The sequence below is a fragment of the Protopterus annectens genome, chromosome 11.part0, assembly GCF_019279795.1.
Source record: "Protopterus annectens isolate FY-2018-M chromosome 11.part0, PAN1.0, whole genome shotgun sequence".
Classification (NCBI taxonomy): Eukaryota; Metazoa; Chordata; order Ceratodontiformes; family Protopteridae; genus Protopterus; species Protopterus annectens.
In genome coordinates this window covers 1,545,115,874-1,545,132,444 of record NC_056745.1, presented here as the reverse complement: position 1 = coordinate 1,545,132,444, position 16,571 = coordinate 1,545,115,874, and the positions used below count along the sequence as shown (strand labels likewise).

General features: G+C 40.3%; 1 protein-coding gene across 5 annotated transcripts in view; it reads right to left on the bottom strand.

Annotated features, from left to right (window-relative positions):
* Positions 1 to 16,571, bottom strand: part of IL15RA (interleukin 15 receptor subunit alpha) — a 733,105-nt gene that overhangs the window by 273,344 nt on the left and 443,190 nt on the right. For 4 of the 5 annotated variants that reach the window (XM_044088815.1, XM_044088819.1, XM_044088816.1 and 1 more), the window contains one exon: positions 5,892 to 6,164. The exons of the other annotated variant lie outside the window; for it this stretch is intronic. In XM_044088815.1, coding sequence (XP_043944750.1) covers positions 5,892 to 6,164 — 273 coding nt within the window. The remainder of the gene's footprint in view (positions 1 to 5,891; positions 6,165 to 16,571) is intronic. 5 annotated transcript variants of the gene reach the window in all.

Below are 16,571 nucleotides of genomic sequence, written 5' to 3'. Positions count from 1 at the left end.
GGTATAATTATGCATTTTTTTTGCATTTAATTTTAGGTCATGTCTTTGGCACCAATTATTTGTCTGAGTCAGACCCTACTTAAGGATATCTACATCATTTTGTGATTCAGTGACTACCCCCAGCTTGAAGTCATCAGCAAACTTGGTCAGCCAATGCCTTTCTACATTAGCTTTGACTTCAGAGAAGTATATTCCAAACAGGAGAGATCCCAGCACTGAGCCCTGTGGTACATCACTAGTACCTGGCCTTTTGCTGGATCTGGATTCTCCCAATCTAACATGTGTCCTGTCCATCAGCCATTTGGCTATACATCTGGTGATGTAGGGATTTATGCCCTTTTTTTTGTGAGTTTATCTATAATAACTGAATGGGGAATTGTATCAAATGCCCTAGCCAGGCCAAGATAGGCAACATGCACTGTTTTACACTCATCCATGGCCCTAGTGGCTTTCTCAAAGAAGAATACCAGATTGATCAGGTATGACCTGTCCATGACAAAACTGAACTTGGTTGGGTCTAATGTTTGGAAATTTTCTATGTTGTTTATCAAGCCCATGATTATTCTTTCCATGACCGTGCATATGAGACTAGTCACACTTATGGGTCTGTAATTTCCTGGGCCTGTTGATGGTCCCCCTTTATAAAGAGGGATGATCGTTGCTATCTTCCACTCCACAGGAAAATTGCCAGTTTGGACAGCATGGTTAAACAGAGATCATAGTGGGCCTGATAGGTCGTGTTTCATAGGTTCATAGGTAGGTACTAGGCTATCTGCCCGAGGGCATTTATAAGCCTAGCCATAGTGTGTCAGCTTTCGCCGCCCCATTGATTAATTAACTGAGCCTCTGTCAAGAACAGCCAATGAAGTGATCCCAGGGGTGTATTTTCTGTTACCCATCCACTCGTTAAGGTTTCTCTTGAAGAGTGTTAGTGAGGGGCTCTGCCTAATGTAGTTAGGAATTTTGTTCCAAAGCATGGGGAGTCTCTGTGACAGGAATCTATCCCTCCATCACGTTCTATTTATTGTTGTGGTGAGGTTTATCTCACTAGAGCGAGTGGCTCGCAGTGACTTGGATTTCTTTAGGTGGAGCATGTCCATCAATTCTGAGTTGGACATGGCTTTGTAAGTAAGGCAGAGATCACCTCTGAGTAAGCGATATGCGACTGAGTACAGCTGGAGTTTTTCCAGTCGGGCTGCATAGGACATATGTTTGAGACCAGTAATCCTCTTGGTGAGGTACTTTTGTGGTCTTTCCAGCTGTTGGAAGTGTCTTGTGAGGTACATCCCAAATGGGGCATAGTACTCTATGATGGGTCTGATGAGTGACGAGTAGAGGGGCACTATAACCTCTTTATTTCTAGATGCGAACCCTTTAGTAATTAGATGGGCTACATAGAAGGATTTCCTAACTACTTTGGCAATATGATTGTCAAAGGAGAGATTACTATCTACCTGGGTCCCCAGATCTCCTATTATCTCTTCTGTATTAAGGGGGTTGCCACCTATGTGGTAATTCATGGGTGTTTTGTTTTTCCCAAACAGGATGACTATGCATTTTTTGGCATTTAGCTTGAGACCATGACTTTGACACCAGGTGTCCGTCTCAGTAAGGCCCTTTTGGAGAATGTCCGTGTCACATGGAGTGTCAATTATGGCTCCCAATTTGCAGTCATCGGCGAACTTGGTTAGCCATAGTCCTCCTGCATTTGCCTGTACTTCTGAGAAGTATATGCCGAACAGTAGGGGTCCCAGGACCGAGCCTTGTGGGACACCACTTGTGACTGGTTTAGAGTCGGACCTGGAGCCCGCTATTCTTACCATGTGAGTTCTGTCTGTAAGCCAGTTGGCAACCCATCTCGTGACGTAGGGGTTTATGTTAAGGCTGGTAAGTTTTTCTATAATTCCCAAGTGGGGAATGGTGTCAAAAGCCTTGACGAGGTCAAGGTAGGCTGTGTGAACTACCTTCCCCTCATCTATGGCCTTGGTAACTGTCTCGAAGAAGTCAACCAGGTTTAGTAGGCATGATCTGCCCTTAAGACAGCCGAACTGGGTTGGGTCAAGTGTTTGGAGGTTCCCAATATCTTTGTTAATGAGTTCCATGATGATGCACTCCATAGCCTTGCAGACCAGGCTAGTCAGGCTTATGGGGCGATAGTTACCAGGGTCAGTTGTGGCCCCTCTTTTGTGGAGCAGAATAACCATTGCTGTGCACCATTCTATAGGTACATAGCCTGTGGAGATGCTGAGGTTGAACAGTGTGTTTAGGTGGGGGGTTAGTTCATTCTGTAGCTCATGCAAGACGCAGCCTGGGACACCATCTGGCTCCATTGATGCTGTGCTTTTTGGCTTTTGAAAGGGCTGTTTTCACCTGTGCGTCTGTGATTTCTGGGACACTACACTTTTCCGGTATTGTTGTGGGCCCTTTTGGGGGTGAGAGGCAGGGTGAAGTTTGCACTGAATCTATCTGCCAGGATGTTGGCAATATCAGTGGTCCCTCAGTAGTCCCTCAGTAGCTCCCTCAGTAGTCTAAACAAGCAAATCAAGGGGCTAGTCAAGTCCTCAAAATTGAGCTAAGGATAACCATAAAGTATTGTCAGATATGTCCACAATCTTAAGGGTTTCAAGCTATATACGAGGTATCTTGGGATATTGTCAGAACACATCAAAGCCATGTTTTTAGTTTTAGAGAGCGCAGTGGTGACTTGTTCTTTTGTGATACCTGGTAGAGGAATGGTGGTGGGTATTTCTTGGAGATGAAGCTGAGGTGAAATCTGAGCTGAATTTATCAGTCATCAGATTTCCTATATCTTCAGAATGGGTATAGGTGATGCCATCTACAACTAATTCTGCACACTGTTGGGTGTTGCCCTTTAGACTGTAGACATATCATACAATGCTTTATGGTTATCCTTAACTCAGTTTTGAGGACTTGACTAGCCCCTGATTTGCCTGTTTAGACTACTGAGGGAGTTGTTTCACTGCTGTGCACATTCTCTCTTATTTCTAGACTGGGTTTTCTTTCTTTTGTTGTACAACCTGTTTATACCAGAGGTTCATCAAAGTGCCTTGTATTTGCAGTTTATCCTTAGGATTACTTATTTACTGCTGTTTCTATGCAGTTGTTTATATGGTCTAACAGGGCTTTCGTGTACACCTCTGCATATGCTTCTGTGTTTTCTGGGTTTGGAGGAGTTTGGAAATTAGCTATACTGTCAATTAATAGGAGGAAGTTTGCCTTAAAAAAAGTTCTTAAAGGTTTTGGGATTAGGTGATAGTTCTAGTTTTATATTTATTTCAAGGGAGACTACTTTGTGATCCAATCTAACCAGTGAGGACAATATACTTGGGACGGTTGCAATGGCCATCCATATTTGTGAGTACCAGGTCTTGGATGTTTGTACCACTAATGGAAGTGCACACTAGCTACTCAGGGCATTTGCACTGACAAAGTCTAGAAATCTTTGAGCCTACATGTTTGTGGTCAAATAAACTTCCCAGTTAATGATGGGGTAGTTGAGATCACCCATGAGTATGGTATTGGGCTGAATGGTATATGATTCTAGTAAATTCAGATATTAAATATAGGTTTCCTGGTTCATGGTGGGGGACCTGTAGCTAGCAAGGTTATGGTAAGGAATTTTTCCTATGGTTAGTTGGACATGGAGTAGCTCAAGCAGGTCGTATTGTCTGACCAGTCTTGAGGTATGCCTATCCTTTATGTAGATTGATATACCTCCACCTTTTGTCCTTTTATGTTCATTGGCTGGAGGGAATGTGTGAAAGGCATTATAGCATTGCACTGTTGGGGTCCCTTCTGTGGCTTCGAACCAGGTCGCAATAACTGTACATATGTTAGCATTCTCTAGGGTAAGGAGTGCTTCCAGGGAGTGTAGTTTATTATTGAAACTCCTAGCACTGAGCAATAATACCTTTAGCTTATCATGAGTAGATTTTCATATGTTGGAAGGTTTATCTATTTGGCAGTGGCAAAAAAGGCACTAAAGGGAATGATAATGTTTTGGCCAATATCCAAAAGCTAAGTGGTGACAGGTGAAGTCCATCCCTGGCAAACCATCGTGTCTTGTCAATCATGTCCTCCCAGGCTGACAGATATTGGACCCACTTGGAATGACACCAGTAGCTAAGCCAATTATTAAAGTCAATCATTTTCTGTTAGTATTGTGACATCATCCTTGGAGATGGTATAATACAAGTCAATACTAGGCTCACACCCACCTGCGACACATATTCTGAGAGCTTAATCGTGTCTCTCTTTATATTGTCCAGAGAGGTATGTCCCAGGTTATTTACACCCAGATGGACTATGACTGAGTCATACTGGTACTTGGGGTTTAGTAACCTGAGTGCTTGCATGATATGGTGAATCCTGGCCCCCAACAACCAATTAGCATTGACCTTCTCCTTAATCAGCCTGGTGAGATGGACATCCATGTGTCTCACATTGGAGTCTCCTATGACCAAAATATTGGGTTGTGTGATGTTATACCTTATGGGCTTGGCAGATGAGACACTACGATATGTAGTTTTATTTGCTGTGGTGGAAGTTGTCTTGTTTGTGTGCATGTGGAGTTTCTGAGGACTATTTCTGGGAGACCTTTGAGGTTTGGGTAAGTTACATGTGAGCATCTTTGCATATGTGGGTCTATGTGTCTGGTCCTTGGTAAGTCTGGTGAGTGTTGAGTGTGTGTCTCTTGACAACCTGTATTGCATTTTTTGTCTCTGTATGTACAGTAAGATGACCGTGGTAGTTTAGACATAATTCTGCCGCATTGTTTTTTCTATTCCTTCTGCCAATAATATTCTCAGTGTCGTTTCACTGGGTGAAAATGTGCCCTGTAGAGGTTTGATTTGTGAACTTGAACAAGTCTTTGTGAAAATCAAAATTTTCAGTAACTGTTATTTCCTGTTCTGAGAACATATAATGCTTAGTTCGTTAGTTATAGCAAAGTATTTCTAATTTGATGTTAAAACACAAAAACAAGGAGACAGAATGGATACAGTGACATTCTTTACTAACATGACAGCAAATGAAAGACAAAACAGAAGCACATGACATTCTTCATGCACACTAGCCTTGTGGGTAATCATAAAGCTACACCATCCTCTATAATACATTCTGTGACAAAAAACAGCATTTACACTTTGACATCACAGATACAGCTATCCACATTGAAAGAAGTACCTTCAGGTCCACCACTTTAGTCACTGTCACTTGAATGCATCCTTTCAGTGCTTGATTTTGTGACACCATGGTAGACTTTAGGACACTAATTTTCTCTTTGAGCTCCAGTACAATGGCTATTCATACTTTTCCTTTTAATTAATGTTAATATCTAACTCAGTTAACGGATCGCCATAACTGGCTGTGATAGCAAGTCAATCAAGTAGAATATCAAGTGGGATCATAGCCAAGAGACCTTTAAATATTAACTTATTAATGTCATGGAAAAAACTGGATTTTTCTCATTGTCATTGTAACCTTGTCAGGCTTTTTTTCTTTTAAAAGGCATTAATGTCACTTCCTTGTGAAGACCTATGCCTGACTATTTAAACAGCTATCAAAATACTCACCTATATAGTAACTCATTCTGAATTTGGGTATTGTCACACTTCTTGGCATGTGTTACTGTCTAGTTTCTGAGTTCTTTAATCATTAAAGCTATTCTTTTTGAGAAAATTATGTTTTAGAGTTATTTTAGTTATTTTTCAGTATAGCTTTACTTCCTAGATAGATATTTGAAAATATTTCAACTTCTTAAAGTAGGTATACTGAAAACTTTTTAATTCCTTAGGCTACTGTCATTATAAGGTAAGTATTGTATATTAAAAATACATTTAACATAAACAGTTTCAGCAATACAGACCAACCTGAATATGTAGCTTGTGTTCCACTTGGTTTATCTGTCATAGTGTTGCTTGTTTCTTTTGTAGGGACAGTTGTAGTTTTGTTAGCTGATGGTGACGTAGACGGTGTTGCTTCAGCTCGTTCTGATGTAGGCATAAATGGTACTGATGTTGCTGACTCAGGACGTGTCCACATAGTGACATACTGTGATGTCATATCTGTCTTTGTTGCCAGTGCTGACACTCTGTCAGTTGTATATGATGTCAGATTTGAGTATGTTTGTGTTTCCTTTTGATCTAATTGTACAGTGAAAATACATGTGAAACTTGCAGTTTTCAAGATGTAACTTTAAATAAATCTTAAACTACATCAAGAAGTCACAAAGTAAGGCAGCAGTCCACGTTAGATAAAACAGTGGTACATAGCATTTAACATTCTTTGGGAACTTCTGAACTCATGAAACAGTCCAGAATATGATTATTCACTTTGCTTTCTGTATAATGGCTTTCCCTTCAAACATACACAACACCAGGTAAGTAATATAAACAGGCACAGGTTTAGATAAAAAGCTAGGTTTTGTGTGCGAAATAACAGCGTTACACATAGGAACGTGCGGGTATGAATAACAGACCCTTCTGAACAGTCTGAGATGAACAACAGCTAGTCAGAAACTGTACATGGTACATTTGGGATATGCTAGGATATGTTACTAACACCTCAAGAAATGTATCATTACAAGCTGATGATAGCAAGTTAATAAATATTCCTAATAATTAGCCAATGTAGGGCAAGCTAACAAAAATTAAAAGGAATGTGTTAAATACAGTGAATTTTTATTGTATTTCCCAACATAACCATGTTGTTATAGGTTTGAGAAATTTATGTTAAGAAATCCACTCTGAGTGCAAAGCATGAGTGCAAAATTTTACCTACACATAACAGTTTATGATCAGAGACCCAATCAATGTTTTGTAAGGCATGGGAAGCATTACCTCACCATGTGCGGCTGTTGCAGTTTAGCACACATTTATACCCTTAACACCACTGCTAAAGTAATGGATGCAGTGATAGTAAGTGATCCAATATTTCAAAACAGAGGAGTGAGGCAGGATAACTAACACATATGCCAGAGTGTCAAAACCAAGAAATATCTCTTAAAAGTTAAAAAGATATTTCTGGTCAATTTTCAATTACTTCATAAAACGTAAACGGTTAAGGTACCTGCCAGAGAAAAAAAGAAACAAAAACAAAACAAACATTAAAACAGTTGCAGAGTCTAGAGATGCTTTTATTTATTATTTATTTATTTATTGATATTTGTTGACTGGGAAAGTTCACTGCATCAGAAAGCCATTTTCAGTGGAGGCCCGGGGAGAAAAGCTCCCCAGTTAATGAAATATTATACAGAACAAATGCAAAATGAAAAAGATATGCATGAATACTTAATAATATACAATCAACAGAAGAATAACAATAGACTATAGTAAAGTACAACATACTTGCAATCCACAAGAGAGTAATCATAAAACGTAGTAAAATCGATACATATCATAGGTATGAGAAATAGTGATTTAGATGAGGAAAGAAATGATAGACAGGGTTAAAGGCAGAATCTGAGTAGTAAAGTTTGTAAAGTTAAGGCGGCTTACACTATATTTGACAGGTACAGCTTGGATTGTTTAAAAAGTGGGTTTTTAGTGCAGCTTTAAAGGCTATTGGGGAGTCAAGCTGAGTAATATATGACAGGAGGCTATTCCATAGTTTGGCAATGTTATATGAATATAGGCATTGTGCTCTTTTGTTGGGTTTAGTTACATTTAAAAGGATCCTTTCTGAGAAGCAGAGGGTACTAGTTGGGGTGTATGTATGTAAGATAGACTGGAGTGTGGGACAGCTATCAGGTCACAAAATTAGCATATGAGCAAATGTTAATTGAGTATAACAGAGATAGTGGTGAAATTCAAGCCAAGACAGGTTTGAGATAGCATTGCAGTGGTGTGGGTGGTTGGGCATGTTGGAGGCGAATTTTGTTATCTTGTAGTAGCACAATTGCAACTCAGGGATGTATGGAGGTTGGTGAAATGGGGCTCCTATACAAGAGGGATGAGATAAGCAAAGTGTTAGCTAACACTCTGCTTCTATACAAGAGGGATGAGATGAGATAAGCAAAGTGTTAGCTAGTTGTATCTTTGTTTATCTAGGTAGTTTGGTGGTGCAGTGGTAGCATTGTCACCTCACAGCAAGAGGTTCTCACGTTCAATTCTTGGCTGGAGCGCCTTCTGTGTGGAATCTGCATGTCCTCCCTGCGGTCGAGTGGCGTCCAAAAGACATGCGTGAATGGGTGTGCCTTCGTTGATGGTTGGGCATCGGGCTGGCACCTCAGCACTGTAAACATCTACTGCCAATCATTAGCGGACCGGAGTTCCGCTGTGGGGACCCCTAACCAGGAAAAGCCGAAGAAGAAGAAGTTTGTCCAGTTTGAAATGGGCTTTCTTTACTGTATTGAGTATGTTTTGTTCAAAAGAGAATTTATCATCAATAGTAATGCCTAAACATTTTGCATTTTGCACCTGTTCAATTTCTGTTTTGTTATGTGAGAAAATCCTGAAGTCTGCAGATGGAGGTTTTGATGAAAATAGTAACAATTTAAGTTTTTTTGGGGTTCAGCATTAATTGGGCATCATTTAGCCAAGTTCCTATGGAAGAGAATGTATCTTGGGTGACCTTCTGGAGGTTAGCAAAATTGTCGGAGGAGGAGATGATAGCTGAATCAGCTGCATATTGAATCAATACATTTTGTTGGGAGGCTTTATTTAGACCATTAATAAAGATATTGAAGAGCAGTAGTCCTAAAATGGTCCTTGGGGGACACCTGTGTTGGTTTTGTCATCTAACTGATTGTTGTCTATTATTTAGGTAAGAGGAAAACCAGGTTATTACGTTTAGAGAGCATCCAAGTTTTTCTAAGTATTGTAATAACTTAGGGTGTGATACTGTGTTGAAAGCCTTTGACAGGTCCAACAGGAGTACTGAACCGAGGACTCTTGATAGGCTTTATTCACAGTATCAGTGAAGGAGAGTAAAGCTGTGGTTGTGCTATGACCAGGGCAGAAACCATGTTGATTGGGAGTTAGGAGGTTGCTGTTAATGAGGTGATTTAGTAGTTGGGTTTGTATGCATATTTCTAGAATATTTGATAGCGGGGAGAGAATGGAGATTGGACGGTAGCTTGAGAGATTGTGAGCATTACCACCTTTGTGTAGTGGGGTTATAATGGATTTTTTTTCCATAGTTCGGGCACATAAGAGTCAGAGATTGAACGATTGATAAGAATACTAAAAGGGTAAGCTATAGCTCTGGCTGCAAGTTGTAAGTATTCAGGTGGTAAATTATCAGCGGAGAGTAAGCAGGGCTTTAGTTTGGTTAGCAATTTTAGAATTAGGGAAGTAGGTACTGGTTGCAGTGAGAAGGAATGATTGGGTGGAATATTAGAGGGAACCATAGTGTGTATAGAGGTAGAAATAGGGTCTACTTGTATGATATTTTGAAAGTTAGGGTTGGTTTTTGAGGATGAATCCTTGACAAGTTTTTGGATGGTGTCAATGAAATGGGTGTTAAATTTGTGCTATCTGGTAAGGGTCTTTGTCAGGAGAGGGTGATGGATTTTGAATGTTACCTGAATTAAGCAGGGAGGATACAGATTTCCAGAATTTTTTGGGCTTATTACTTTAGGAGGACAGTTGTGAGGAGAAACAGGTTTCCTTATCAGTCATGATATGTTTTTTTTTTTTTTTGAAGTATTTCTAAGTTCTTTATAGTTTTGTTCATTTGCTATAGTTCTAAATGTTTTCCATATTTTCCAGGCTGTCTCTCTAGACAGGAGGGTTTGTTTGGTATGCTTTGTTAAGCAGGGGGCATGGCTCAGTTTTGTTAATTTTATACGAAGCAGTGCTAAGCTGTTTAATGTGCTAAGAAAGATGTTATTAAAATAGTGTACAGCATCATCAAGGGGCAGTGAGTTTAATGCGGAGCAGTTTTGAGCTTGTAAGGTAGTGACACATATGTTTTGATTAAAGTAGGTGAGGTTCCTGACAGATTTGTATGCGTGAGGTTTGGGGATGTGTAGTTGGGTTCTATGGGTGTATGTAGGTGGCTGCTTAGAGTGTTTGGGAGGGTGCCAGTATTGGAGTAGTAGTGGGGGTGGGATACTAGAATCCAGTCAAATTTAGCTTCTGCTTGGGTGTTTAAAGCATGTTCATAGGTTCATAGGTTGATACTAGGCTATCTGCCCTAGGGCATTTATAAGCCTAGCCAGAGTGTGTTTGGTTTCGCCACCCTTTTAGATTAGTTGACTGTGCCTCTGTATAGTAGGTCACAGAAGATAGCCCTTTTGAGGTTAGCTTACTGTGCCTCTGTCTAGTAGGGACACAGAAGAGATCCCATGGGTAAACCTACGATCTCCCATCCACTCGTCAAGACTTCTCTTGAAGAGGGTCATTGAGGGACTCTGCCTAACATGGATTGGGATTTTGTTCCAGAGTGAGGGGAGCCTCTGGGATATGAATCTGTCCCTCCAGCATGTCCTATTTATTTCTGTACTGAGGTTTAAGTCCCTGGAGCATGTAGCTCTAAGGCATTTGGATTTCCTGAGGTGGAGCATGTCCATTAATTCTGGGTTGGACATGGCTTTATATGTCAGGCACAGATCGCCTCTGAGTAGACGGTAAGCAACTGAGTAGCGCTGGAGTTTCTTAAGCCTAACTGAGTAGGGCATCTGTTTGAGTCCCTTGATCCTCTTGGTGAGGTACTTTTGGGGTCTTTCCAGTTGCTGCAGGTGTCGGGTAAGGTACATCCCAAAAGGGGCATTGTATTCAATTATGGGCCTGATGAGTGATGAGTAGAGGGGCACAATGACCTCTCTTGATCTAGATGTGAACCCTTTCATGATAAGGTGGGCTATATAAAAGGTCTTTCTAACCACTTTGGCAACGTGATTGTCAAAGGAGAGATTGCTATCTACTTGGGTCCCCAAATCCCTAATTACTTCTTCCATACTTAATGGATTACCACCTATGTGGTAATTTGTGGACACTTTGTTTTTCCCAAAGGGGATGACTATGCACTTTTTGGCATTTAGCTTTAGGCCATGGCTCTGGCACCAGTTATCCATCTCTGTGAGACCCTTTTGGAGGATGCTTGTGTCAGTCAGCAAGTTGATTATGGCACCCAGTTTGCAGTCATCTGCGAACTTGGTCAGCCATAGTCCTCCCGTATTAGCCTGTGCCTCAGAGAAATATATACTGAGCAGGAGAGGTCCCAGGACTGAGCCTTGTGGGACGCCACTTGTAACTGTTTTAGAGTCTGACATGGCACCTGCAATTCTGACCATGTGGGTTCTATCCCTGAGCCAGTTTGCAACCCATCTTGTGACACTAGGGTTGATATTTAAGCTGGTGAGCTTATTTATGATGCCCGAGTGGGGTATTGTGTCGAAGTCTTTTGCGAGGTCCAGGTGGGCTGTGTGGACTACCTTCCCTTCATCTATGGCCTTGGTGACTGTTTCAAAGAAGTCGACCAGGTTCAAGAGGCAAGATCTGCCCTTAACAAAGCCGAATTGGGTAGGATCCAGTGTTTGGAAGTTCCCAATGTCTTTGTTTATGAGTTTCATGATGATACGCTCCATAGCTTTGCAGACCAGGCTAGTCAGGCTTATAGGGCGATAGTTTCCAGGGTCCGTTGTGGCACCGCCTTTGTAGAGTGAGACCACTGTTGCTGTACACCATTCCTTGGGTACCTATCCTGTAGTAAGGCTGAGATTGAACAGTGACTTTATGTGAGGGTTCAGTTCTTCTTGGAGTTCGTGTAAGACGCAGCCCGGGACACCGTCCAGTCCCATTGATGCTGTGTCTTTTGCTTTGGAGAGGGCAGCTCTCACCTGTGCATCTGTGATGTCAGGAAGGCTACACTCTGTTGGGATAGACATTTGCTCTTTTGTGGGGGAAGGGGGGAGAAGTTTGCACTGAACCTGTCTGCCAGGATGTTGGCAATGTCTGTGGGTTCAGTGTATTTTTTGTCATTTTGAACTAACTCAGAGCATATCTGGGAGTTGCCACCCAGGTTCCTGACATAACTAAAGAAGGCCTTGTGATTATCTTTAGCGTCTTGTGCAATTTTTCTTTCGAAGCTGCCCTTAGATTATTTTATGAGGGATCGTAGTTTCTTGCTAGTACTGATCAGAGTTGCCTTCCCTTTTTGGGATTTTGCTCTATCATGTAGTAGCTTCCTCCTTCTGTTGTATAGCTTATTTATGGCTGGGGTCCACCAGACAGGTCTCCTGCCTTTGGAGGAGTGAGTCTTGGTTTTATCTGGGATAGCATGATCCATGCATTCCTGTAGGTGTCCATAGAATGGGTTTGTAAAGGATTCTGAAGTTTGGGCCATATTTTCCACTGGCCCGGGGGCTTTGAAGAATTCCACCTCAGTTTTGGGAAGTGTGAAGTTTGCTTTTGAGAAGTTCTTCACCGTGGTTTCCTTGGCTGGGGGTGGGGATGGGATATGGATGTCCAGTGAGATTAATTTATGGTCATATCTTACCAATGAGGGGTATACCTCTGGTATGGAACATAGAGTCCCCATGTTGGTGATGATCAGGTCCAATATCTTTTCCCCTCTTGTGGGAGTGGTGACCAGTTGTTCCATAGTATTTGAGTTTATAAATTCTAGGAATTGTTGGGCGAGGGTGTTGGGGCTTGAGTAGTGCTCCCAGTCTATGTTTGGGTAGTTGAAGTCACCCAATATAATGGTATTTGGAGAGACCTTCATATTCTCCAGTGTTCCAAACTCGAAAACGAAAAACAAAACACAAACTGTAGAAAAACAAAAAAAGTGATACCAAAACAAATCACGCTAATCTCTTAAAAGATGTATTTAATTCCGTTAGCGCTTTCATGCATTGCTAAATACATGCACTTCTTCAGACGGCCATTTTAACAATACTTAATACATATATACCCACCCAACAGCTCATTTACAATTATCCAATTAAATATTAAAATAATTGTTCAAAATTGAAAACAACACGAATGGTTATTATTTCAAAATTCAGCATAAAAAAGACATACAAAAAAGGTTAGATTATCTAACTACTATAATTCATTTATGTAATATATGAAAATTTGTTTTAATTTAACAAAACACCAAGTATTATTACATTTAGTAGATCATACCAAACATAATAAATACTAACTAACCTAGCGTTCTAACGCTTTAAATTTGAGAAGACATTTAATGGAACACATTTCATTTATACCTGGATATATATATATATATATATATATATATATATATATATATATATATATATGCTTCAGTTTTAAACTGCCATAATAATTCTCGTTCCTCAAGTTTTAAGTGCCATGGACCACCCCTGGGGTTTTTATAAACCTTCTGCACTACTGTGAACATAAAACTATGAGTAGGAAACTCATTAATGTGTTTAGCCAAAGCATTTGTAGTTATACCTTTGGAAATTGCATAAACATGTTCGTAAATGCGCTGTTTCAATTGGCGCTCAGTTTTTCCCAAGTAAAATGCAGAGCATGACTTGCAGGAAGCTAAATATGCCACTCCTTGGCTTTCACAATTGTTTTTGTCGTTACAATAATATGTGTGACCCCTGATTTCAAATGTAGAACCTGTTTTAATGTATTTACAATAATTACACCGTCCACACTTATACATTCCTTTGTTAGGTTTATATGAATTAATTGGTAATTCTAATAGATTTTTAAAAGACGGTGCTTTCTTGTAAACAATCACAGGTTTAGGTCCCAATATCCCAAGTGCATTTTTATCATTGGAAATAAATTCCCAGTTACTAGATAATATTTTCCTAACCTGTGGGGCTAGGTCATTAAACTGGGTAAGGAAACTAACACTATATTTAGTTCTTGGTATGTCCAATGCAACTGTTGTATCATTATTACCTTCCACATCGGGAACCAAGGAATCAACTACCACCGCCTCAACTGTCAATATAGGACCCAATAACCCTACTTGTCTTTTTTCCGTGACTACATTAATAATAGTATAAATAAGTTTTTTTGGGTAGCCTCTATTAATGAACATAATAGCCAGCCTATTACATTCTTGGGTAAAAAGTTCGTCAGTACTACACATACGTGATGCACGGACAACTTGCCCTTTTATAACTCCTTTCTTTTGAAAAAATGGATGGAAGCTACTAAAATGCAAAAAGAAATTACTATAGAATGATTTCCTGTAAATACTTGAAATAAACTTACTATTTGTTATATCCTTTTCAATAAGAATATCTAAATAACTAATGCTCGACTCCCCATAATGGTAGGTGAACTTTAAAAAGGAGGTAAATGAAGACATGTCTTCAACCAACCTCTTAGCTTCATCTTCAGTGCCTTTTATGACCATTAAGATGTCATCTTGGTAGCGGGTATACCAAACTACTATTTGGTTATAAAGATGGTGTGTAAACAAAAAATTCAGCTCCCAATAAGCCATTACACTGTTAGCAAAGCTCCCTCCACAGGGGGAGCCCATTGCTATGCCGTTTTTTTGGAGATATAAATGCTTCCTAAACATAAAGAAATTGTTATTTAAAACAATTTCAAGGAGACTGATGATAAGATCTATATCATTACCTGGCAATTGTTTAGCTAGTAAAAAATCTCTGACCCATTCCAAGCCCAATGCTTGGGGTATTGCAGTGTACAGATCTTTAACATCTGCAGTTAGAAATTTGAGATCGGGGTCAAAGACAATATTGTTGAAATGCTTTAACACATGCCATGAATCACGGCATATTTGTGATTCTGTTTTTAAAACAGCTTTTAACTTGTTATCAACCCATTTTGCGCATGCATAAGTGATTGATTGTCGGCCATCAATAATAGGCCTAAAAGGTGGATCATTCATATCCTTATGCAGTTTCGGTATACCAAAAATAACAGGCACCAATGGAGATGGCATACTCAAATAATGATAAATATCAAGTGTAATGCTTGCTTCAATGAACATATCACTCAACATATTTTTAATTTTTTGGTATGACTGGTTCAGCTCATTTAAAGACACTTTGACATAATCTGCAGTAGACAGCATATTGAGCATTCTATTCTCATAATCTTCGTCACTCATGAGAATAGCGCCTCCACCCTTATCGGGTTTCATGACACGTATATTGTGAGATCTAACTAATGCTATAAAATCCCTTTCTTGCCAATTGTAAGATGGTCTATGCAGCTGTTCTTTATACAATGCTCTCAAATGCATATCTGAATTTTTTTCAAAAAGTGCTATATTACTATCCAAAGGAGGGTTGTAAAGACTAGACACATAATCAGTATTAGATACACTATTACAATTCCTGAACATAATCTGAAAATTCAATTTACGTGTATACAATCTGAGATCACATAATGCATGGGCTAAATCTAGTTTTGGCGTAGGTACAAAATTGAAACCTTTCGCCAAAAAGTCAATAAATTCCTGAGGTACTTCAAGCGCAGAAAAGTTATATAGATGGAAATCTCCACGGGTACTACTAAAAACTTCAACACAGCGAGATTGTTGACATTGATTTACCTCTTGTGTCTGTTGTATTTCCTTTTCCCCTGTGTACGTTTGGTATTCTCCAGTTTTCTCAGGAAAGCCGAGTGGGGTTCCTGAGTTTGAGAGAGTGGTCTGTAGCAGGCTATAGACTGAAAGGCAGTTTTGCCCACTGTTAGTTGCATATGGATGGTCTCCGACGCTTCGTGCAGTGCCACTAACCTGGAGGTATGGGTATCTTTGATGAATATGGATACTCCCCCTCCTTTGTGGTTCGGTCCAAGTTTTGGGGCCAAAAAGCATGGTATGAGGTATAACCTGGTAGTGCTGGGGTGCTCTCGGGAGCCTTGAACCAGGTTTCTGTTACTGCACAGATATCGATATTCTCCATACTGAGGAGAGCCTCGAGTACGTGCATCTTGAGGTTTAGACTTCTGGCGTTGAGCAGCATTACCCTTAGTTTCTTTTTCTTTGTGTTGTCTATGGAGGTGGGTTTATCTTTTGAGCCTTGCCTAAAAAAGGTACTATGGGGGTGGCAAGAGCCTTAGCCAGTATTCAAAAGCCCAGGGGTGATAGGTGCAAGCCATCACTAGCGAAGCAACATGGCTTGTCGAGCATGTCATCCCAGACTGACAGACACTGGATCCCCTTTGAATGACACCAATACTTTAGCCAATTGTTAAAATTGATCATTTTGTCTTTATACTGTGGCATCATTCTTGGTGAGGGTAAGATGCTACTCAAGGTCAGGGTCATACCGACCTGGGCTACATGATCAGAGAGCTCTTCTATGTCTCTTATCATGTAGTCCAGGGAGGTACGTCTCAGGGCATTCACACCAGCATGGACAATGACGGAGTCATATCTGTACTTGCTTTGGAGTGACCTGAGTGCTTGTATTATGTGGCGGATCCTGGCACCTGACAGGCAGCTTACAGTGACCTTCTCCTTGTTCAGCCTGGCAAGTGGGACGTCAGTGTGTCTGACAATAGAGTCACCTATTACAAGTGTATCAGGTGTGTTGTTTAGCCTTAAGGGCTGTGACTGTGTGGCACACTGACTTTGTGAACTATGTGATACGTGGCTATTGTTGTGGGGTAGCGTTTGCTTGGATGTCT